The sequence below is a fragment of the Fundulus heteroclitus genome, unplaced genomic scaffold (genome assembly GCF_011125445.2).
Source record: "Fundulus heteroclitus isolate FHET01 unplaced genomic scaffold, MU-UCD_Fhet_4.1 scaffold_244, whole genome shotgun sequence".
Lineage (NCBI taxonomy): Eukaryota > Metazoa > Chordata > Actinopteri > Cyprinodontiformes > Fundulidae > Fundulus > Fundulus heteroclitus.
The window spans coordinates 160,498-185,417 of record NW_023396655.1 but is presented as its reverse complement, the minus strand read 5'-3'; the positions used below and the strand labels follow the sequence as shown (position 1 = coordinate 185,417).

The following is a 24,920-nucleotide window of genomic DNA, read 5'->3' as shown; positions in this document are numbered from 1 at the left end:
TAATTCCATTATATTAAAATACATTTTTTGGAAATAACCAAAAAGGGACATTACTAATAGGTCTAGGTCAGATAAACCATGTATTTTCTATTTTCTATTCTCCCGATTTAGCATTTGTTTTCCATCCAAAACAATTACCTTTCAAAGAGTCATATTCCCAACACTCCTGTATAACAATCTTTGTTGGGTTATTATTCCCCACAATCACATAAACGCCACCAGTACGTGAGCTTGAGTTTATCTCTAAAGGCACTTTAACCTGCATTGCTTTAGTTCAGGGGTGTCAAACATACGGCCCGCGGGCCGGTTCCGGCAATAAGAATTGTTGTCTTAATGCCAAAAAGAGCTCATTAGATTTCTTTCACAAGTGGGGCAGTACTGCTTTTGCCATAGTGCTCCGGTTGATTTATGAACATGAATAGTTTTATTATGATTCATGCGGGGAATATCTCAAATGATATGGACACTACAATGGGAAAGTAGGAGAGGAAAGCCAAAGTAGGAGAGGAAAGCCAAAGAAAGAGGAGATAAAAGGAAGAGAATGATAAAACAATTGTTGAAAAAAACACGTCCTTCATTTAATTTAACATCTGCAGTTCCTATATTGTCCACGAGAGACAATATAGGAAGTCCCTGTGTTTTAATCAGCAGATGGTAGCACTAAGCTTAAGATGTGGAAAATTGATTTTAAATAATTTCTTAATTTCTATCTGATGTATTTTGTCATTCAGGACAGTGTTTTTAAGTTTCAAAAATGTGAATAAATGTTTTTCAACATTGTACAATCAGTGTGATCAGTTCTTATGCATAATGTACAAGTAAAAACTGTCATCGTTTTTAAGTGTTTGGCCCACATGAAGACACAGACGGAAGCAGAAACAGTTTAAAGATGTTTATTTTAAGGCTCAATAACGGGAAAGCACACAGTGTGTGTGACAGGCGAGGTCTGAACGTCAGAGCTGGAATGACTACGGAAACAAAGGGGATAATTTTACTGAGGATTGAACCAGGGAAAAATGTGCCAGAAGCTGCCCCGGTTACCGTTTGGTTGGTGAGACCTATACGGGGGGGGGGGGGGGGGGGGGGTGCGGGGGGGGGATTGACAAGGGAACTCTGTGACCGTAACTCACTGATGGAAACAGGTGGCTGAGTGACTGGAGGGCTGACAGATGGAATGCAGGCGAGGGGTCCGGACAGCACCACTGAAACTCAGGCAGGAGGAGCAGCTGGAAGAACCGGAGTGTTTGTAGGTGAACCAGGTGAATCCAGGAAGGGGTTCTCACGCCCGGCTTGGTACCACCAAGGGAGCATGAGTGGAGATGCCAGAGAAAAATCTGAGCGGCAGGGATTCTGAAGAGCTGGTTCACTGAGCACGATGCCAAGACAGGTGAGTAAATCCAAACACGACAAGACTGGGGAATAACAGGACACAGAGTTAGTCCAAAAGCAGGGTTTCGAAGAACTCACAAATACGAGGCACGGGAGACAGATCGGAGGCCTAGGCATACCATGACGGGGTAACACTCTGGCGTCTTCCAGCTGTCTTTGAGCTCCTTATAAAGCCCGAGGTGAAAGCTCCTTGATGAGCAGCAGGTGTGGGCCACGCTCACCAGTCAACTGCGACAGTTTTATATATATATATATATATATATATATATATATATATATATATATATATATATATATATATATATATATATATATTGCATATTTTATCAAAGTTATCCAAGGAGAATGCTATAGCTGAACCACTGAACCACTTTTTGGAAGAAAAAGTCAGTGTTTATATTACTCCACCATTTAAAGTCCATAGGGCTGATTTTTCAGATTCCAATTAATGACACCTAAATTGTGTTGAACCGTGAGAGCAAAAAGTGGATGTGTTGCACCTGATCATCAAAGATTGCGTCCATAGTGGATAAGAAGTACAAGGTAGATTTGGTCTGGCCCATTTAAATGTGCAGAAGCTGTGTCTTTTCCCCACTAAAATTTTTCTACTGTTGTTATTCTGAAAGCTCAAATACAGTCACTTGCAGAGAGATTCTCTATCATTCTTCTGTCATTATACCAATGACCATTTTATGTGTGCAAGTTTGCACCTGACTCTCAGAGGTACTAATATACTGCGCCAATTCTCAGTTTCAGCTTAGGAAAAATCGCTTTGCGGGTATTACTTATTTACATTTGCGTATCACTTCTCATAAATGTGTGCAGTTTGGTCATTAGCATGTGATCTGCTTATGCACTTACGCAAACAAGTTTGTTCTCACTGTTCTGCTCATTTTATATATGCAGATTGCTTTGCTCCTGGTTTGACGATCAGCAGTTGAGAAATTGAAATACTTGTCAAAGCAACGTGTGTGTGAATGACATGTGAGTAGAACCAGGGGCGGTCCTAGCCTGTTTGGCACCCTGGGCGAACTAAATTAAATAAGTGACTACTACTGTTCTGTTCTGTCTCTCTTCGAGGTTGGTCGTGGCTTTTCTCTCCTCTGCAGCTCCCCCCCACCCCCCACCCCACCCCACCCCTCTCCTGCTTTGCTATGTCTTGTCTTTCTGAGCACATTCTTCATATCAACCGAACTCTGAAAAACATGGATCTGGTAAGCTGGTCTCTCAATACTATTGATAATTTTTTTTTGACGGGTAGGCAACAAAAGGGGGACCCGTCCGGTTGTGATTTGACTCATTTTGTGGGATACACCCTAAATTCCTGGATGGAAAATGGTGTGTCTTTCAACTTTGTCATTCCTGGATGTTTGAAACTTTTACATTTGGATTAAGGATACTTGGATCTCTGCTTATTGTTTTTTGTGGATTTTTGAAGTATCAGCAAATACAGCAGATGTCGGTAGCAATTTGGCCTTGATCAGGCTGCCGGCTGCAAATTACGTGCTCACTATGGCTGCTAATGGACAGACCTGGAAGGTGAAGGAGCAGAGCCGAAAAGCTGGCTGTGCTGGAACACAGACTGGCTTTGGTGGTTGAACTCAAGAGGTGATGGGATAAAATCTGGAAGTGAAGAGCGGAAAAGCCCAACAATCGGAAAATTGGATTTACCATTTGGAGCCAGCAAAATTACTTAAAGCTGACAGGAAAGGCAGTGCAGCTTGCCCAGATAACAAATACCATATTTGGATTATGCCCTCCCTATCTCTACTCCTGGATTGTTATGGCGGAGAATGCTCAGAAAAGCCCCCGGCTACCCCCCTTCCCTGCGGACACCTGTGGATGCTTTTTCTGAACTGTTGGCCGGCTGATAACATCAAGGACAATGGCCTCTGGAGAGCGTTCATGGAGATATAAACACTTACCCAAACACACACACATAACTGATACTCATAAAACTGATGAACTTACACGCGATGGGTCTCAAAATGTTTACCTTCTGCATATATGTGTCTTGTGTTACTTGTGCTTTTCGTGCAATGAGGGTTTTTTTTGTCGGTTGTTTGACTCTTTATTTGTGAGAGCAGGCCAGCTGACAACTTTGCTAGGGCCCGGGACAACAGCCTTTTTGCCCCCCCTACACCTGCTGCTACCACACACACACACACACACACACACACACACACGCAGAAACTACTTCATGCCCTGGAAATCTCTGTATTTTATACTGGATATTTTCAACCCATCTATTGAATTTAGTGCACTGGTTGATCTTTTCTTCATAAGAGAACAGAAAGCACTGCAGCCAAAATGTGGCTTTTTTGACATGCTGTATATTAGCCAGTCCCTAAGCTTGACGTATCATGAAACTGTTGACCTTTCGGGTTTTGTGTTTTTTATTTTATTATTACAATTAAATAATAATAATAATAATAATAATAATAATGTTCATAGTGTTTTTTCCTAATCCACCTATTATATCTTTCAATCCTTATGTAATTTTGTCTGTGTTGTGTGCACCTGCCTGTTGCTTTAATCCTATAAATTTCCCCGTCGTGGGATAAATAAAGGATTAGCTAATGTTACCTTATCTTAAATAACACTTTTTAATAGGATATATGTACTGGGTTCTTTCAAGGTCTTAATTACATTTTCTGTGTGGGCTCCAGTAGCATATGATAGATAATATCTACTTTGAAAGTTAACATTTAGTGCTGCTGAAGATGATCACTCTGATCTACCTGGATGTCCTCTGGAGGAATGAAACGCCTCAGTCAGTGACGTCAGTCTGTGGGTCTGTCGGGGCAATGAGAGAAGTTTCATCTCCTGTTTTCTGTTTCTGTCGCTCAATGTTTTCTTGCCCATGGTTTTTCAAGTGCTTAGATAAATTTGTTGTGTCTCCACTGAATTTAACTGGCTTTTTACAAAACATACAGCTTTATTTCATTTACAGTATTAAAATAGAGCCAAACGGCGCTTCTTACCGCGGTTGTTTGTGAGAAACACCAGAGAGCTGAGTGGGCGGGCCAGGCTGAGCCTGCATGCTGATTGGCTGGCGCCACTGAGCCATGTACGAGAGGGGAGGGGGAGCAGCAGAGAGCCGTGACACAGACGCAGACACTTTGGATGAAGCTGCGCGCTGACTGACACTGACATTTTAATGGTCAGTCAGAGTGTCAGTTTTGCCTCCTCCACCTTTCCTGGGCCCGGGACAACTGACCCGTTTGTCCCCCCCCCTGTCGGCGTGTGTGTGTGAGAGCATAAATTGCCAAGCATCTGTCCCCCCCCCCCCCCCCTTTCCCCCATGTTGTTGTAATCTTCCTTCAACAGATAAGGGCAGTGCCTTGTGGACAATATTGTCCTTGGCAGCACGGCCTCAGTGAACCGTCTCCCCCCCTGAAATGTTTGTGATATTTATGTAATGGTGATGGTACTGAAACAGCAATTTCCCTCTGGGATTATTAAAGTATATCTGATTCCGATTCTGACTGACTAACTACACTACTGCTTTTCAAATAAGAAATATAGATTTAAATTTTGGTTGAAAGTGGAGGCATCAAATGAGCAAAAGAAGCCTAACACGAAAACCACCACACTCCAATACAATGGTTGCTTCTAATCCTCATAAATGCATCTAGTTAGATGGTATTTATATACAATAGGACCTTTCCTGCTCACAAAATAGTTGCCAGGGACGATTAGGGTGTGGGTGGTGGGGCTGATACATCTTGCTGTGTCGCATAAGAATCAGAAAAGGCATTGATAGGTTTATTTTAATCTCCTAACCTTAAAAGAGAAAGATCAGACAGACACAGTATAAGTTTTACAATGCTATGGCAAAAGGGAAGAGGGACTGTACACCTCAGTGTCTTAGTCTTTCTCCAAAGTTGCTTCTCCTTTGCAAGCTTCTTTATTTCATAAAAGCAGGATATACTCTATTTTTAGTGTGGCAGAAAAAGGAAGACAACTTCTTATCTGAGCTGACCAGTTGTGTGAGGGTAGCCCCCGCCCCCAAACCATTGTATGTTGACCTGTGCTGAGGATGCAGGTTCACAAGAACAATCCCCTTCAATATGAGAACTGCTGACACAAATCTTTCACACTTCTAGTAACTTAATATAGAGAATATGTTAACCCCATTACATAAAATGATGACATAAGATTATACATAAGTATACGAATGGTATTAAAACCTTAACAGGCAACTGGAAAAAGCAATTTCATGTTCAAAAACACAGCCACCAACTCCCGAACGTTACAAGTAACTTTAGAGATAAACAAGCCCAAAGTTGCTTGTTATTAGCGGACCGATCTTCCACACAGACTGTTTCGGCCCCTCTCTTCAGGTGGACGCCTGAGAAGCATTCAGAGCAAGACCACCAGGCTCTCACTTTTAACCACTGGTTACATATTTATAATTATTATTTGGCTTCTTGAAATGGGATCTACGTTCTAATTTTGTATCACAAACATGAAAATGTGAACTGGTATGACAGTAAAATAATCGTTTAATCCTTGGTTATGCAACACTGAAGCTCACATTAACACTTTTAGCTGAGAAAAAGTTAAAAAAAACATAGCCTACCCGCAGAGATGCTACAGTCTGGACATTCAAATATTGGCTCCTTAATACTGAGGAAATGGAGTGTACATAGGTGTCTTTGGTCAGATTCCACCACAGTGGCGTATTTAGGCGATTTTTAGGGGTGCTCCGTTTGAAGCACTCAGCGTTCCCACGGTGTCATTTCAAAGCTGCTGTGAGTAGCTCCACTGCCTGCTTTGTCCTTCCTGTCCCTTTAAATCTGCAGCACATGTGACTGTGCAGTGTGCTGTTTAACTCCACTCTCATTGGTTTTGCTACCTTAAATTCCACCTTCCCTCTTCCTGATTGGCTGTTTTCTATTGCGTGTGTGTGCGCGTGCATGTTTGTGCGTGCGTGGTGCGAATGATTTAAGTTTTGATTCATACTGGGATACTGTGGTTACCACAATTAATACTAGGCTACGAAACGGGTCCCAGTTAAGAAACTAAATATGATCTGCACTAAAATAGGTGAAAGCTGCTGAGTGCAGTTTTGAACATAAGCGGGAAAGAGTTTTGATTTGTTGAACTGGAGAAATGTAAGTAACCAATGTTAGTATCTCAAAATAGTATTTAATTCTGAAGTATAATACATTTTATCAACATAACCCAATCTCTTTTATAAAACTAAATTCTGTGCTAGGCAGGAGTTCTGAAGACTGATGGAAAGATGGAAAAACAAAGACTGAAGGCTATTAAAAACTCAGGTTCTTAGCCATAGCCGTCTGAAAAAGAAAAGGTGAGGGTTTCCCTTTTACCAATATTTTGTTGCTATTGTTCCTTTAATTATTTGTCGACCCTTCGAGGCAGTTCAGGTATAAATAGCAGGTGTAATTTCTTTTACACAATATACAGTATAAGAACACTAGATGCCGCCTAAAAAACTATTTTTTGTTTAGACTTTTGCTTAGTTATAATAGCATGATTAGGATTCCACAAAATTATAGGGCTATTTATTTGACTATTTCTACTTCTAGAATAAGGATAAAGACAAATAAAAGGGAGGAACACTATTTACATTGGTTTTATTGTACATAGATTTCCACACTTTCCATTGGTAAATTAGTACAAACCAGGGGCGGAGCGAGACATTCTCATCATCAGGGGCTTAGCCCATAAAATATTACATAATTAAATGAAAGGCAAGCAAAACTTATTTGCATATCAAATTTCAGTAGTAAGAGAAATGAAAGTGCTGTACATGGACAGAACAAAGAAAAAACATACAGAGGAAAGCACATTGTAGTGGAATAGTAACAGCGGGTAAGGATATAAGATAAGTTGGACTACAAACTTCAACATTAACATTAAAAGGCAACTCTTCATGAATGGGTTTTTAACCTTTAAAGGAACTCAGGGTTTCAGCACTTTTGCAGTCTTCTGAAGCATTAAAAAGTAAATGCTGCTTCTTCATGTTTCATTATTAGTAGGCGGCATGTCGATATTGAATAGGAGGGATCCCAAGATAGACCCTTGGGGAACACCACATGGGATTTTTGTGGTCTCTGATGTAAAGTTACCCACTGACACAAAGTCCCTGTTCTTTAAGTAGGATTTTAAAAAGTCAAGAGCTGTACTAGAGAGGCCGGCCCAGTCTGTGTTCATATGTCATTAAACACCTTGATAAGGCACTCTCTGTACTGTGGTGAGGAAACCTGACTGGAAAACCTCAAAGTGACTGGTCATAGTTAAGAATGTATTTAACAATTAAACATCTTTTGAAATTACGTTGAGCCACTCAACTCAACCTGAGACATTATCCATATTGTAGTGAGCAAAATACAAAGAAAACACCCCCATGCTCTTTTTCTGGTCTCAGGAGATGTTAACCATATATCCTTGTCCTCCACCTCACATACTTTCTATCAACATGTTACCTGCAACACCAGAAACAAAATACTGGACTTTCTCTTACATTACAAAGTAATGTAAGAGAAAGTCGCCCCTTCCCCTCCAGGGGAGAGGAAGACCACAACCAGGTTCACCTCCAGCCTGTGTATAAACCCATTCTGCACAGAGAACCAGCTGTAACAGGTACTGAGGAAATGGTTGAAGAAGCCCTGAAAGACTGCTTCAGCTTCACTGTGTGAGATGAACTTTGCTATCCTCAAAGGACAATGATGGAATAATAGGATGCATCACAGACTATGTCACTTTCTGTAAAAGTGGACACTACTGAGCCCCTTGTGAAAGTTAGGCGTTTTCCCCAACAGCAAAATTAGTATAAACCCAAAAAAAAAAAAAAACTTTATTTAAGGAGAAGAGGGTTTTAAGGTCAGTAAATAGAGAGGATCTGAAAGTAATACAAAAAAGGACTGACGGACATTTGACAAAATGCAAAAGGCCATTGTCACTTCTACCTCTTCTTTAGCCGTTCAGATGTCAGTAAAAAGAGTTTGTTTGACTGATGGCAAGATGTCTTTATTTTTCTTTGCACACAGTCTTTACAGGCTCTTGATGCCGCCGTCTTATAGCTTTATATGACACTTACGCCACCGTTGAACTGAAATACAACATAAACTTATAGTAACAGTAAGACAGTAAACAAAGAAAGTTATATTAACATACAAAAAACATACCTCCCTCCGCATAGAAGTAGAAATGAAGAACAAACAGACATCTTCAGCTTCCTTCCTTGCTGCTGCTGCTCCACAGCACAGCTTCTCTACTAACCGCCTTGCTCACATAATCAGCACGTCAATCAAAGGTGTGCACATATCACAGGTGTGTGTGCAGGTAAAGCTAATTAGTCTCGGCAAACTCTTTTTTGGGTTTTCAAAATAAGGGTCTGTCTTGGTGACAAATCTACATCCATCCATTTTCTAATCCGCTTTATCCCTCATGGGGTGCCTATCTCCAGCGTTCACTGGGCAAGAGGCAGGGTACACCCTGGACAGGTCGCCAGTCTGTTACAGGGCAACACAGAGACAAACAACCATTCACGCACACACTCACACCTAAGGACAATTTAGAGAGACCAATTAACCTAACAGTCATGTTTTTGGACTGTGGGAGGAAGCTGGAGTACCCAGAGAGAACCCACACATGCAAAGGGAGAACATGCAAACTCCATGCAGAAAGACCCAGGGCTGACATGAACCCAGGACCTTCTTGCTGCAAGGCAACAGCGCTACCCACTGCGCCACTGTGCAGCCACAAATCTACATAACGCAAATAAAATACAAAAACTGCCATTCTGGCAGTAAAAACCATAGTGAGGAGGGCTTCATGTCCAGATGACATCAGCTCCAGGCTACTGAAGGCAGTGCAAATCAGCTGTCTAAGTTTGTTCACCCAAAAGATCACAACAGCTACATGCCGGTAGCGCTGACATGACTCTCATAAGGTTTCTCAACCATCTTCAGCCCCTGGTGAGGTGTTCATTGGATCCACTGCAGTTTGCCTACCAGCTTGCCATTGAGTTGAATGATACCATCCTACACTGAGCTCTGGCCCACCTGGAAAATCCTGGGAGAACCATTAGAATCATGTTCTATAATTTCAACACCATTCATCAATGATTCGAAGAACAAGCTGGAGCGGTCAGTTGTGGACCACCACATGTCGTAGTGGATACTGGATTACCTCACTGGTCAACCCCAGGATGTAAGGACACCAGACAGTGTCTCTGACAGGTTGATTTCCAATACAAGAGTACTAGAACGGCGGTGGCAGCATTTCTGTTCATTGTCTACACTGCAGTTACTCCATCTGATCCCAAGGCTGCCACCTTCAGAAGTTCTCGGATGACTCTGCCATACTATGTACCATCAAAGATAAGGATGACGCAGAGTACAGAGAGTGGATACAGAGCTCTGTTGACTGGTGCCAGCAGAACCATCTCAGGTTGAATGTAGGGAAAACAGGTGCAGATCCACCTCACTGATGCCGGTAAACACTTGACACTTATAAGTACCTGTGTGCTAATGTTAATAATAAACTTGACAGGAGCCATAACACTGATGTGCTTTACGAAAAGGGTCAGGGGAGACAGTCGTTCTTCATCCCAGCTATTGTTATAATCTCTGCTGCTTCTAACAAACTCAATATGTTTTTACAACATGCTAATGTTTGAACGGTTTCATTTACATTTTTTCTCAGCTAATGATGTCCATTTGCACTTTTTGCTACTATGGATGTTGCTAGTACAATCATGCATACTGCACGTTCTTCTCCCATCATCGTGTCAATCAGCTGCTGTAATTCCCCTAGTTAACTGAATGCTGCATTTCCTTCCTGGCTATCAGTAGTCTCTTAGATGTTACTGTACACTTGTGTACACATGGCTTAGCTACTTCAACATGTTGCCTACAAATTTATCAAGCTATTTTCTCACATTGTTGTGTAAATTGGCTGCTGCTTTTCCTCTGTTTAACTTAAAGGTGTGAGAGGTGTTTTTCGGCTTTGAGTTCCGGGGGATAACCTTATCTATTAGTTGTCCCACATGCCAATCATTGTGATGCACTCAAAAAAGATAATGTGCAAGCATGCTCCTCTTAGTTTCCGCTTACTGCCTGTGCATGCGCAGTTCTAGTATTTATGTATCCAGTTAGCTTTGGGGATTGCCATTCATTGTAGCTCCGCTGCTCTGACCATACACTTTGAAAATAGCTGAGGACAAGAAGCAAGCTGTCTTACAATTTTATGAGGAGAGGAAGGCCTCATAAGAAAGAAATAAGATTAGAGTGCATTTGGAAGATTTTTCACATAATCCTCCTGAGGAGTGGAAGAGCAGGTAATATCTTGGGAATGCGCACATTCAAAAAAGGAATTTGTATGTTTCTTACCTAAATTTTTGTAAAAACCATCCACTCTACCTTTAATGTCTCATTTGTACCTGAATATACCATATTGGGAATAATTGTGCAATACTTACTCTGATTTAATTTTGGGTGTTTCTTACAATTCTACAAAAATCATCCAGTCTACTTGTAATAATTATTTTTTTCCTGATGTGCCATGTTATCAATAACTTTGCAATACTTACTCTGGTGTAAAAAACGTATTATGGCCTTTCTGATAAGTTAATTCTGTGTGGCCTTACAACAAATTTAACGTTAGTTTTTTTGTTAATTATTTGGTGTATAACTGCCTTTTTGGCACTGTCACCACCAAATTTCCACATTATGGGACATTAAAGTTTTTTTTTATCTCATCTTATCTTGTTTTTCCAGAAGGATCACAGCTCTGGTGTGGATTTTCATGTGTCTGTTTAAGTCTGATTTTAAGCAACATCTTTTACCACACACCTCACAACCAAAAGGTTTCTCTCCAGTGTGGATTTTCATGTGTATATTTAAACGTGATTTAATGTAAAATCTTTTTTCACAATAATCACAACCAAAAGGTTTCTCACCTGTGTGGATCCTCATGTGTATATTTAAACGTGACTTAACGTAAAATCTTTTCCCACAATCATCACAACCATAAGGTTTTTCTCCTGCATGGATTTTTATGTGTTTTTTTAAACCGGACTTTGAGGAAATTCTTTTACCACATGCATCACAACCAAACGGTTTTTCACCTGTGTGACTTCTCATGTGCCTATTTAGGTCTGACTTTGAGGAACATCTTTTACAACATATATCACAACCAAAAGGTTTCTCACCTGTGTGGATCCTCATGTGTATATTTAAATGTGATTTAACGGAAAATCTTTTTCCGCAATCATCACAACCAAAAGGCTTCTCTCCTGTGTGGATTGTCATGTGTATACTCAAATGTGACTTGATGGAAAATCTTTTTCCACAATGACCACAACTAAAAGGTTTTTCTCCTGTATGGATTCTTCTATGTTTCTTTAAACCTGAATTTGAGGAAAATCTTTTACTACATGCATCACAACCAAAAGGTTTTTCACCCGTGTGACTTCTCATGTGTAAATTTAAATGTGACTTGATATAAAATCTTTTTCCACAATCATCACAGCCAAAAGGTTTATCTCCTGTGTGGCTTCTCATGTGTACATTTAAGTGTGACTTAATGTAAAATCTTTTAACACAAACATCACAGCCAAAAGGTTTTTCTCCTGTGTGGCTTCTCTTGTGTATATTTAAATGTGACTTGATGGAGAATGCTTTTCCACAATCATTACAACCAAAAGGTTTCTCTCCCATGTGGCTTCTTATGTGTTTGTTTAACTCTGAGTTTGAGGAACATGTTCTCCCACAAGCATCACAACCAAAAGGCTTCTCTCCCCTGTGGATTCTTGTGTGTCTATTGAAGACTGACTTGAAGGAAAATCTTTTTCCACACTTATCACAAATAAAGGGCTTCTCTCCTGTGTGGATTCTCATATGTATCTTTAAATTTGACAAAAGCGAAAACCTTTTTCCACAATCATCACAGCCATAAGGTTTTTCTCCTGTATGGGTTCTCATGTGTTTTTCTAGACCTGCCTTTGTGGACAATCTTTTACTACATTCATCACAACCGAAAGGTTTCTCTCCTGTGTGGCTTCTCATGTGTTTCTTTAAACCTGAATTTGAGGGAAATCTTTTACCACATGCATCACAACCAAAAGGTTTCTCTCCTGTGTGGCTTCTCATGTGTAAATTTAAATGTGACTTGATGGAAAATCTTTTGCTACATTCATTACAGCCAAAAGGTTTCTCTCCTGTGTGGCTTCTCATGTGTACATTTAAATGTGACTTGATGAAATATCTTTTTCCACAAGCATCACAACTAAAGTTTTTTTTTTCTGTATGGGTTTTTATGTGTTTCTTTAAGCCTGACTTTGAGGAAAAATTTTTATCACATGTATCACAACCAAAAGGTTTATCTCCTGTTTGGCTTCTCATGTGTATGTTTAAATGTGATCCTTTTTTCCTGTTAAAATTCTCACTAGCTACAAAAACTTTTATTGAATCCACATATGTGTTACCATCTTTCATTGTCCCTTGTATATAGTCAGATGAAGTGCTGGTTGGAAATACTCCGACTTCTTTTTGCTGTTGAGGAAGGTAAGAGAATAAAGTCGTCTCTTCATCCTCTTTCCTTTTCATATGAACAACAGTTAATGGAAACCTGGTAGTCTTTTCATTCAAGCTCAGTTGTTCTTCCTGGCTGGTGCAGATTATTTCATTTTCCTCCTTTATGTGGAGGACATCCAGCTGGTACCCATCAGGATTCTGTTCTTCAGAGGCCTCTTTAATATATGAAGGCAACACTGAAACAAAGTACACACATTATGAACAAGTATATCTTTACATTGGTAAAATCATGGTAAAAATTAGAATTACTAAAAGGCATCTGATACATATTATCAACTAACATTAGGTAAAAAGTCAGATCTGCCACAGTACATACCCCTACAAATCAATATTTCTAACTGCTATTAGTTATTTGCTTTCCACTTTCAGCCTTCCTTTAATCCAGTAGTTCTGTATAATATAACCTGGCCTGCTTAGAAAATCAAGTCCTTTGTAGATGTGCTCTTTATGTTATGTCTCACAGCGAAAACTGTAGCCTGGTCTAACAGGGTGCAAGGGAAGGGCCCATGAGATCAGGGGCAGAGAAGAAGGGCTCAGGGTGCAGCTGGTCCGGGGATGCGATTACTTGAAATCTCTGCTCTTTTTCTTAATAAAGTGCTGTAACTTGATCAATTCATTATTTCCTTCATGTAATAAGTGACTCAGGGATCAGTTATCAATATTTGCAGTGCATCTATGGAAATGCCCCCCCAACACCTGAAGGAACTGCTCACCCCTCTCACTACAACACGATCCCGCCGCTCAAAACACTCAAACCACCTCCTCCTCCCCACAAATAAGCTAAGCACCATAGGTGACCGTGCCTTCTGCTCTGCCGCTCCTCGGACATGGAATGCTCTCCCTGATCATCCACAGACTATCCAGACTTTTAAAAAAGGATTGAAAACATTTCTTTTTAGCAGAACTTACAAGTTTTAAACTCTTCCAATTATGCCACTGTCATATTTATTCTTATGTATTTTACAATGATGTTTAGTTTTTAATTTTTTGCTTTTACCTTTCTATGATGATCTTACCTGTTGCACTGAGGTTCTTCTTAAAAGTGCATTACAAATAAAAATGATTATTATTATTATTTCCTACAATTTTGCAACAACAAAAGAATTTCTGCAGCAAGAATTGTGATGAAATTTAACAATAGAGCTCATTATTCAAGAATGGAATTTAAAATTCTTCTTCTAACGTATAAAGCCCTTAATAATCAAGCTCCATCATATATCAGAGCTCTGATTACCCCGTATGTTCCTAACAGAACACTTCGCTCTCAGACTGCAGGTCTGCTGGTGGTTCCTAGAGTCTCTAAAAGTAGAATGGGAGGCAGATCCTTTAGCTATCAGGCTCCTCTCCTGTGGAACCAACTCCCAGTTTTGGTCCGTGAGGCAGATACCCCGTCTACTTTTAAAACTAATCTTAAAACTTTCCTTTTTGACAAAGCTTATAACTAGAGTGGCTCGTGTTACCCTGAGCTATCTCTATAGTTATGCTGCTATAGGCTTAGGCTGCTGGAGGACATCAGGGTCTATTTCTCTCTCTACTGAGTTCTCCCAATTTTCTCCATTTTGCTTTGTCTGTTATTTAAACTTAAGTTTTTGTTCTCTTTTTTTTCTTCATAGTAGGTACACCTAGTCTGGTGTTCTGTTAGCTGTGACGCCATCCATGTTTTTTTTTTTTTTTGCCTCTCCGTCTGCTTGGAATCTTTTTCCTCTGCCCTGTGTTTGCTTTAATTCTTTGCTCTTGACTTTTTATCTCATTGCCAAAACAACAGCACAGTTGGTCTGTAGAGTATTTCGTGTTATTTAAATCACATCATCACTAAGGGTCTAAACTTTTCCAAAGTCAGTGTAACTGCTGCTGCCCTATCAGACTACTTTTCTATAATCTTTGAAAGCGTAATTTCCAATGACCCAGTTATCAAAAGAGACATAAGAAAACATAATTGAAACTGAACCCTTTACCCAAGCTTACTCTTCTACTCATACTTTGTCCTGCAACTCAGTAGATGACAGAGGAGATAAATTTCAGTATTACTTATGTTAGCGCAACTAGTGGTCCGCCTTAATGTTCTGTGATTAACTGTGGCTGGCATGCTACTAGGCATGTGCTATATTTGAGTTATTTATTTAGTAACTGTCATGGTTTTCAGGTGACGAGCCCACATGCAGATACGATCGGGAGGCAATGCACAGTTTTAAGATGTTTATTTTAGGAAACAGACAGATCTACGGACGGAACTACGGGTGAGTCGGCTGGGTCAGAACGTCAAGGCTGGCGAGTCTGTAAGAAAGAGGAAGTAAGAAACTCAGAAAGTAGAACCAGGGGAATTGCTAGAAGTGCGCTGCTTACCATTTAGCTGGGCGGACCTAACCGGGAAGAAGTAGCGTCGGGAATACTCTATGATTCTACTCAGCTGGAGATAGGCGGCTGGTGGCTGAGGACGGCTGATGTAACTGGCGAGGGATCCTGAGCGAACCTCGTCGGCAACGGTTGACAGATGGATTGACCAGAGTGAATGCAGAACCAGCAGAAACCGGGAGAGGGGATCTCAGGCCTCGCTGGGTAACATCCAGGAAGTATGAGGGGAGCGCCAGAGCAAAATCTGAGCAGGCGGTTCTGCTGGTCTGTTTCTTCGGAACGAGACGTCAAGACGGGTGAGTGCATCCAAGCACCAAAATCTGAGGCAACACAGAGATCCAAAAATTAGTCAAAAAACGAAGAGCAAAAAAACTCACAAGCTGGTTTCCGAGAGTAGGGACAGAGGCCACGTCGTACCACGACTGGTTAAGGCTCTGGCGTCTTCCATCTGTCAGCGCTCTGCTTAAGAAGCCAGAGGAAGCCGCCTGCAACGAGCTGCAGGTGTGGGCCACGCCTCCTCAGCCAACCAGACACACCTGAGGAATAGAGTTAGAGTAGAGCAGCACAGAGAACCCTGACACTACCCCCCCCCCCTCAACAAGTTGCTGTCCAAAACGGGCTTGATCTGGGACACATGAAAGGTAGGGTGTACTCGGGAGTGAGGGGGCAAACGTAAACGGACGGTGCTCGGGTTAATCACTGTCTCTATCTCATAGGGACCAGTGAACCGGGGAGCAAGCTTCTTAGCGGATGGGTTGGACAAAACGTCTCTGGAGGATAACCAAACCTTCTGACCGGGGCGATACTGAGGAGCTGGTCGGCGGTGCTGGTCGGCAAACCTCTTGCTCCGCTCTGCGGTGCGAGTGAGGGCAGTGATAGTTGTTCTCCAGATGTCCTGGCAGCGAGCAATGTAGTCGTTTACGGAGGTGAAGGGAATCCTGAGCTCATCTGTGGGTAGAAGTGGAGGCTGATATCCTAAAGCAACTTCAAAAGGTGAACGTCCAGTAGCTGAGGTGATGTGTGAGTTAAGGGCATACTCCACCCAGGGCAAAAACTTGTTCCAGTCAGAGGGTGAAGATGACGTAAGGCAGCGGAGAGTAGTCTCTAGTTGCTGGTTCATGCGTTCAGTTTGGCCATTAGTCTGAGGATGATATCCAGAGGTGAGTGTATAACGGGCACCCAGAGCAGAGCAAAAGTGCCGCCAGACCTGGGAGATAAACTGAGGACCCCGGTCAGAGAGGATGTCAACAGGGATGCCGTGAAGTCTGAACACATGTTTGATAAGGAGCTGGGCTGTCTGGAGGGCGTTGGGTAATTTGCGGATGGGAATAAGATGACAGGACTTAGAAAATCGATCAACTACCGTCAAGATAGTTGACATACCTTGGGACAAGGGGAGACCGGTAACGAAATCAATTGCAATGTGGGACCATGGACGTCTGGGGATGGGAAGAGGATTTAACAAACCGGAAGGTGGTTGAGTAGAAGACTTATTCTGGGCGCAAACGGGACAGGCTAGAACATATTCTCTCACATCCTTAGTCCATGAAGGCCACCAGAAACGCCGGGAGACCTGGGACTGGGTTCTAAAAATGCCCGGATGGGCGGAAAACTTCGTGTCATGACTCCAGCGTAAAACCTCAGGACGAACAGACTGGGGAACGTACTTAAGTCCAGGTGGCCCTGTACCTGGGTCCGGGTCTAAGAGTTGGGCCTGTCTGATTCTGTCCTCCAGATCCCAATGCAGCGCTCCAACAGTACAAGTGGGAGGAAGAATCGGTTCCGGCTCCCTCTCTTGTTCAGAAGATGTAAACAGACGGGACAGTGCATCAGGCTTGACATTTCTGGAGCCGGGTCTGTAGGTGATGGTGAGGTTAAATCGAGAGAAAAACAAAGACCAACGGGCCTGTCTTGAGTTGAGTCGACGGGCTGACTGCAGATAGGAGAGGTTCTTGTGATCTGTCCATATTATGATGGGCTGCTCGGATCCCTCTAACCAGTGCCGCCACTCCTCCAACGCTAGTTTAATAGCTAATAGCTCACGATCACCTACATCATAGTTCTGCTCTGCCGGGGATAAACGACGGGAGAAGAACGCACAAGGGTGTAACTTACAGTCAACCTCAGACTGTTGGGACAAAACCGCTCCCACCCCGGTATTAGAGGCATCGATCTCTAAAATAAACTGTTTGGCTGGATCGGGGTGAACTAGTATGGGAGCCTGGGAAAAACGAGACTTAAGTCTACTAAAAGCCTCCTCGGCCTCTGGACTCCAGACATAAGGAACCTTGGGGGAAGTGAGAGCATGTAAGGGAGATGCTACCTGACTATAGTTCCTGATAAAGCGCCGATAGAAGTTAGCGAAACCAAGAAAGCGTTGGAGCTGTTTGCGCGACTCAGGAACAGGCCATTCCACTACTGCCCTTATCTTTTCTGGATCAGACTTCACCTGTCCGCCCTCTAAAACAAGACCAAGAAAGGAAACAGAAGACTGGTGAAAATCACATTTCTCGGCCTTAACAAATAAGCGATTCTCTAATAATCGCTGGAGAACAAGACGGACGTGTTGTTTATGTTGTTCTAGGTCACGAGAGTAAATCAGGATATCGTCTAGATAGACGAAAACAAAAACATTCAAAAAATCCCGAAGGACATCGTTCACCAGTGCTTGAAAAACTGCCGGAGCATTGCACAAACCAAAAGGCATGACTAAGTACTCAAAGTGACCTAGCGGGGTCTTAAAGGCCGTCTTCCACTCATCCCCCTGTCTCACCCGAACCAAATGATAAGCGTTGCGCAGATCAAGTTTAGTAAAGATCTTGGCATTCTGGACTGGCTCGAGGGCTGAGGATAATAGAGGGAGCGGGTACTTATTCTTAACGGTTATTTGGTTAAGCCCTCGATAATCGATACAGGGTCGAAGGGTTCCATCCTTCTTACCAACAAAAAAGAAGCCGGCGCCCAATGGGGAGGATGAAGGACGGATTAACCCAGTAGCTAGAGACTCCCCTATATACTTCTCGAGCGCTTGACGTTCTGACCTGGAGATGTTGTAGAGCCGACTCACCGGTAGTGGAGCCCCAGGCAATAGGTCAATAGCGCAATCGTAAGGGCGATGTGGGGGAAGTGAACAAGCCTGAGTCTTACTGAATACCCTCCGAAGATCGTGGTATTCTTCCGGAACTAGCGAGAGGTCAATAACGTCCCCAGATTCTGTCTCAGAGGAAGGGGTAACAGATACAGGGCGAGCGGACTGTAAGCAACGAGAATGACAAGCTGGAGACCAAGATTCTAGTCGGGACTCGGCCCAGTTAAACTGCGGGCTGTGGACACTTAACCAGGCTAAACCCAAAACAACGGGTGAACGCTTTACAGGGAAAACGAAAAACGAAAGTTGTTCCCGGTGGTTACCAGAAACTATCACTACTAGTGGTCGAGTGCGATGGGTGATTAAAGTTAAACTCTGCCCATCTAAAGACGACACCCGGAGAGGCTCGGGTAAAGGTTCGACCGGCACACGAAGCTGATCCACTATGGTTTGGTCAATTAAGTTGAAGTCCGAACCGGAATCAACTAGAGCCGAGACATCGAAAGTATCTTGATCAAACATTAACGTAACTGGCAAATATAAGCGAGAAAGAGATGGCGCCTTAGTAACTACTCGGGGGCTAGAACTACTAACGTCCACCGTTCTCCCCGTTACGAACGGTGGACTGGGTCTTTTGGCCGAACCGGACAATCTCTAAGGAAATGACCTTCCCCTCCGCAGTATAGGCATAAGTTGCCCGAGAAACGCTGTTGACGCTCCTTATTAGTTAAACCAACCTGGCCCAACTGCATGGGTTCGGGAGGTGGTGGAGCGGACCGAGGTTCCCTATGGGTGAGCGTGGAAGAGGTGGATGATCGCAAGACTTGGTTCGGTCTAACTCGGCTCCGACTACGTAGCCGGGAATCCAAACGGATAGCTAATGCCACAAAATCCTCAAAATCCCCGGGTTCCTCCACCCGGGCTAATTCATCCTTAAGGGATTCATCAAGAGCCTGAAAAAATACTGCCTTTAACGGTCTTGGTTGCCAATCCGCCGCCGCGGCAACCGTACGAAACTCCACAGAGAAGTCTGATACGCGTCGACCGTGCTGTTTTAACGAGAGGAGATGACGAGACTGGTGAGCCGAATCTAACTCGGGTGAAAAAATAGTTTTAAATTCGGTAACGAAGTCCTGAAAAGTAACCCCGAATGACTGACAATCAGGGAATCGAGCCTCAGCCCATCTAAGTGCCTTACCTGTTAGTAGTCGTAATACATAAGATATCTTAACCTCATCTGAGGCGAATGTCTGGGGGGATCGGTTAAACACCAGCTTACACTGAAAAAGGAAACCTCCGCAACTCCCATGGTCACCAGAGAATTTATCCGGACTAGGTGACGCGCCCTCAAGTGGCGGAGCCCAAAGCTGATTATCAGTGCTCGGAGCGACGGGAGGCGGGGTGCTAATGTTTTGAGTGACAGGCGACGTCATCGCGGAAGTGACTGTGTCCATGAGCTGGCTAAACTGAGCGGCTAATCTATGAAGCTGCTCCTGTGTTGAATTTACGGCTAAACCTAGCGACTGCATCTGCTCTTGCTGTGCGGCTAACTGCCGCCCGAACGTATCCGCTGGACTTTGGTGGCCAGAGCCTTCTTCTGTCATGGTTTTCAGGTGACGAGCCCACATGCAGATACGATCGGGAGGCAATGCACAGTTTTAAGATGTTTATTTTAGGAAACAGACAGATCTACGGACGGAACTACGGGTGAGTCGGCTGGGTCAGAACGTCAAGGCTGGCGAGTCTGTAAGAAAGAGGAAGTAAGAAACTCAGAAAGTAGAACCAGGGGAATTGCTAGAAGTGCGCTGCTTACCATTTAGCTGGGCGGACCTAACCGGGAAGAAGTAGCGTCGGGAGTACTCTATGATTCTACTCAGCTGGAGATAGGCGGCTGGTGGCTGAGGACGGCTGATGTAACTGGCGAGGGATCCTGAGCGAACCTCGTCGGCAACGGTTGACAGATGGATTGACCAGAGTGAATGCAGAACCAGCAGAAACCGGGAGAGGGGATCTCAGGCCTCGCTGGGTAACATCCAGGAAGTATGAGGGGAGCGCCAGAGCAAAATCTGAGCAGGCGGTTCTGCTGGTCTGTTTCTTCGGAACGAGACGTCAAGACGGGTGAGTGCATCCAAGCACCAAAATCTGAGGCAACACAGAGATCCAAAAATTAGTCAAAAAACGAAGAGCAAAAAAACTCACAAGCTGGTTTCCGAGCGTAGGGACAGAGGCCACGTCGTACCACGACTGGTTAAGGCTCTGGCGTCTTCCATCTGTCAGCGCTCTGCTTAAGAAGCCAGAGGAAGCCGCCTGCAACGAGCTGCAGGTGTGGGCCACGCCTCCTCAGCCAACCAGACACACCTGAGGAATAGAGTTAGAGTAGAGCAGCACAGAGAACCCTGACAGTAACTACATGCTCCCTCTAGCTCAGATCATAAAAAACAACACCATAACTATGCAGACGACACACAGCTTTACATCACCATGTCACCAGGTGACTATATACCAGTTCAAGCACTGAGGAAATAGAAGAAATCAATGCATGGATGGGCCAAAACTTTCTTCAACTGAATAAAAACAAAACAGAATTACTGATTTTTGGACCAATAGATGAGAGATCAAATGTTAGCACACAGCTTTAGCTGCTTCAGCTAGAAACCACTAATCAGACCTGAAACCTGGGTGTAGTGATGAACTCAGACCTGAACCTCCAAAAGCATCTAAAGACAGTTACAAGGTCGGCTTTCTATCACCTGAAGAACATTTCCAGGATTAAAGGACTGATGTCTCAGCAGGATCTGGAAAAACTAATCCATGTGTTTATTTTTAGTAGAATTGATTACTGTGACGGTGTTTTCACAGGTCTGCCAAAAAGTGGATCAGACAGCTGCAGCTGATCCAGAACCTGCTGCCCGCGTCCTCACTAAGACTAAGAACGTAGAGAACATGGACCCGGTTCTGAAGTCCTCACTAAGACTAAGAACGTAGAGAACATGGACACGGTTCTGAAGTCCTCACTAAGACTAAGAACGTAGAGAACATGGACACGGTTCTGAAGTCCTCACTAAGACTAAGAACGTAGAGAACATGGACCCGGTACTGAAGTCCTTACACTGGCTCCCTGTATCTCAGAGAATAGACTTTAAAATACTTCTGTTAGTCTATAAATCCCTAAATGGCTTAGCACCTAAATCCATCACAGACTTGTTATCAGGGCATCAACCCTCCAGACCACTCAGGTCTTCTGGCTCCAGCCTACTCTGCATACCTAGAACCAGAACTAAACAAGGAGAAGCAGCATTTAGTTCCTATGCTCCACTTATCTGGAACAAACCTCCAGAAAACTGTAAAAGTGCTAAAAGCCTGAATTCCTTTAAATCAAGATTAAAAACACATTTGTTTAGGACTGCTTTTGACTGTTCTAGTTAAACAGTTCTACTGAAACAGCATTAGTTCAACTTTTTAGTCCAACTGTTTATTGATGTTCTATTTTGTTTCTACATTTTATGCCTAGTTGCTTATATTCTGTTTTATTTTCCTGTATTTTAATCATGTAAAGCACTTTGCATTGTCTCTGTACTGAATTGTGCTATACAAATAAATTTGCCTTGCCTTGCCTTAGAGAGGAAACTTTCTGACCAACCTGGAGGATTTGATGGAATTTGACTTTGGAAAGAGCCTTCAGATGACGTGTGTTTGAATTTGTGCTATATAAATAAAATTGAATTTAATGTAATTGAATTACACTCCCATGCAAAGGAGTGTACCTATATGACATCAGTATTCCTCACCCGCGATTGGAGAAGAATGTCTCACCATATACTGAACCTGACGAAGCTGATCCACTTTCAAGTACAGGTGCTGGTCATACAATTAGAAAAATTTGAAAAAAGCACATAGAGTTGGACGGAAAAGATATTTAGTCTGATAGGAAGCTGATGAATCCAGAGAGTTTTGGTCTTTAGCTGCAACACAGGACCCAGAAACAAAGTAAAGCAATCCTTACTGTTGATAGGAGCAGCAGTTAATAGAAAGCTGCTATCAGTCTCCTCCTTCACAAGGAGCTGCTCTCCTTCCTGACGGGCCCCGGGTTCCTCCTGTTCCTCCTTTATGTGGAGGGGCTCTGACTCCTGCTGCTCCCCCTCAGGACTCTGTTCTTCAGGAGCCTCTTCTTTAACATCTGCAGCCAACACTGAAACACATTACATGCTTTATCAACAACTACATCTTTACAATGTTACAACAATGGGAAAGATTCAGTTTAGAGAAAAAGATTTGATCAGCAGTGAAGAGAAAACTGAACCTCAGGAACTGACAGTTTCACCCTAGAAATGATCACCGGTAACTTTAGGGTCATTCTGTTGTGGAAATTCAACGCAATTATTTTGTTAAAACTATTAAATAACTGCTAAGTTATGCATCTGTTACATCTATGTTAAAACATTGGTAGGTTATAATATTTAGCCATACAAGTTATTAGAGCCACTGTTGGCTCTAATAACTTGTATGGCTCTAAAGCCACAGTTTGCAGACCCCTGCAGGATGGGGTTTCCATGCTGGGTCACTGGGGGCTGCTGGTGCTCTCCAGCGGTCAGTGGGCGAGAGGAGGTGCCCACCCTGGACAGATCTGTGCTTCCTCCAACGACTGGAGGGAGATTTTCAGTCCAAGGGGGGCTGGAGAGGCTCAGCTGTCACATTTGACATGGACACAGTCACTGATACATGAAGCGGTAGAATAATCCTAAACAGGGTGTTTTCATGCCGGTGGCCGTTTCTGGAGTTCCCATCATGGAGCACCAACAGGTTTTACTCTTGAGTATCGCAGACTCTGCCCATACAGGTACCTGACGTGGAGGATCTCTCTGTCTCTCTCTCTGAGAAGTATTCTGAATTAACCGTTTATATGCACTGGAAATCAAATAATCTGACCATGACGTGCGTTTACTTACAACAAGCTTTGTACAAAGTGGAAACTCTGACTTGAGTAGCAGAGTTGACGAATTTCCATAAAACAACCACAGAAGTTTTGTACTCCTTGGTGCAGAAAAAAACAACAAGCGCAGAGATGCATTGGTTCTGGTGCGGCTCCACAGAATGGACCTGCACCAGGTTCTGAGAGTGGTGGAGAACTCCTGATGTTGGAACAGGTGTTTAGATGGACTCTGGTCGGATTATGGATCATAAAGCAGCCCTCTCAATCAGAATACAATTTAATTCTGAAGGTAATAATTTGTTAAGTTTTAACTTGATGGCAAAGTCTGAGTGAAGGTCCTGTATAGGGGAGAGGAGCAGGGCTCTAAAACTTTTACAAGATTCAAGATTCTTTATTATTGTGATGTAACCATAATGAAATTTTGGTGGTCAGACGTAAATTAAAAACACTTACAGAAAACTGAGACATAAGCATCCCTAAAGGACAATGTAAAACCCTCAGAAGAAGAAGTTCATATAGACAACATTGACTATTAAATGATTTAGTTACAAACTAGTCAACATAAACTTCATTATTTAAGGCAAAATTATTTATTACCTGATATTATTGTACCAAAACACCTAAGTAGTAACTTTTTGTTAGCCTATTTGCTCCTTCAGTCCTTTTTTCCTAAATAGAACTTTTGAAGTGGAAATAAAACAGTTTTTTTGCCGGATTCATCGATTAATCCTAAAAATAATAGACTGATTAATCGATTATTACAATAGTCGGTACATGCAGCCATAGTTATTTCCAGTATAGACCAGCATTGAGTGGTGCATAACTGTAAAGTAGAACATTTGGTTTCCATGTATGTAGATTGAGGATGTGCCATAGCTCTCCCAAAAACAAAATTTGCTGCACATTCTTTAAAGTTCAGCCGTATTATTTTGAATAATGTGCACCGTGAGAAATGCAAGACAATCTCCTGGTGGATGGACTTTAACATCTTATGCCGCCAGCAACTCCCCAACAATGGCTGTTTCTGAGCCTTCAGGTCCTGCGATGGTGGATCCTACAGAAGTGGAGCCAGAAATGACTTTTCAGCCAGGCCTGATCCAAAATGTGTCAGCTACTATTTATGGTTGAAAGTAAGTTTATCTGTAAGTTCATTACGGAGCAGATAAAGGCATCACTGCATCATTGATCTGAACACCCTGGGCATATAAAAGTTGTTTTTATGAAAGGAAAACTTCAGTTTTTTCTTTTCTTTTATTAAACAATATTACAGAAAAGGGGGTTCAGCTGTTTTGCCAGCAGAAGTTCTACAAAAATTGTCCAACAACACGACGACAAAACAATCGTTTTGTTTTCTGACTTGAATAAGAAAAATATTACAGTAGACTATAGAGACGCGTTAGCTAAATATCACCTTTTCTATCGCTGCAGCCAATCATTCTGATGCGCTCATGTGACGCCAACATGCGTCCTATTTCCTTGTTAGCTTCCACTTGCTAGCTTCACATGTGCACTTCTAGTACTAGCAAAGTAAACCGATCCTTACTGTTGATAGGAGCAGCAGTTAATGGAAAGCTGCTATCAGTCTCCT

General features: G+C 42.7%; 1 protein-coding gene across 2 annotated transcripts; it reads right to left on the bottom strand.

The window, feature by feature from the left end:
* Positions 1-1,086: 1,086 nt before the first annotated feature.
* LOC110367670 (zinc finger protein 260) lies at positions 1,087-24,920 on the bottom strand. Of its 2 annotated transcripts, none has more exons than XR_004928699.1 (2): positions 24,876-24,914; positions 1,087-1,412 (listed from the first exon to the last, which is right to left on the bottom strand). XR_004928699.1 is itself a non-coding variant. In XM_036129878.1 (2 exons), coding segments are annotated over exons 1-2 (2,022 nt in total). In that variant the 5' UTR covers positions 24,877-24,920; the 3' UTR covers positions 9,087-11,117. The 2 variants fall into 2 exon arrangements, 1 of the variants encoding a protein (XP_035985771.1); XM_036129878.1 differs by lacking the exon at positions 1,087-1,412 and adding an exon at positions 9,087-13,138 and having other exon boundaries at positions 24,876-24,920.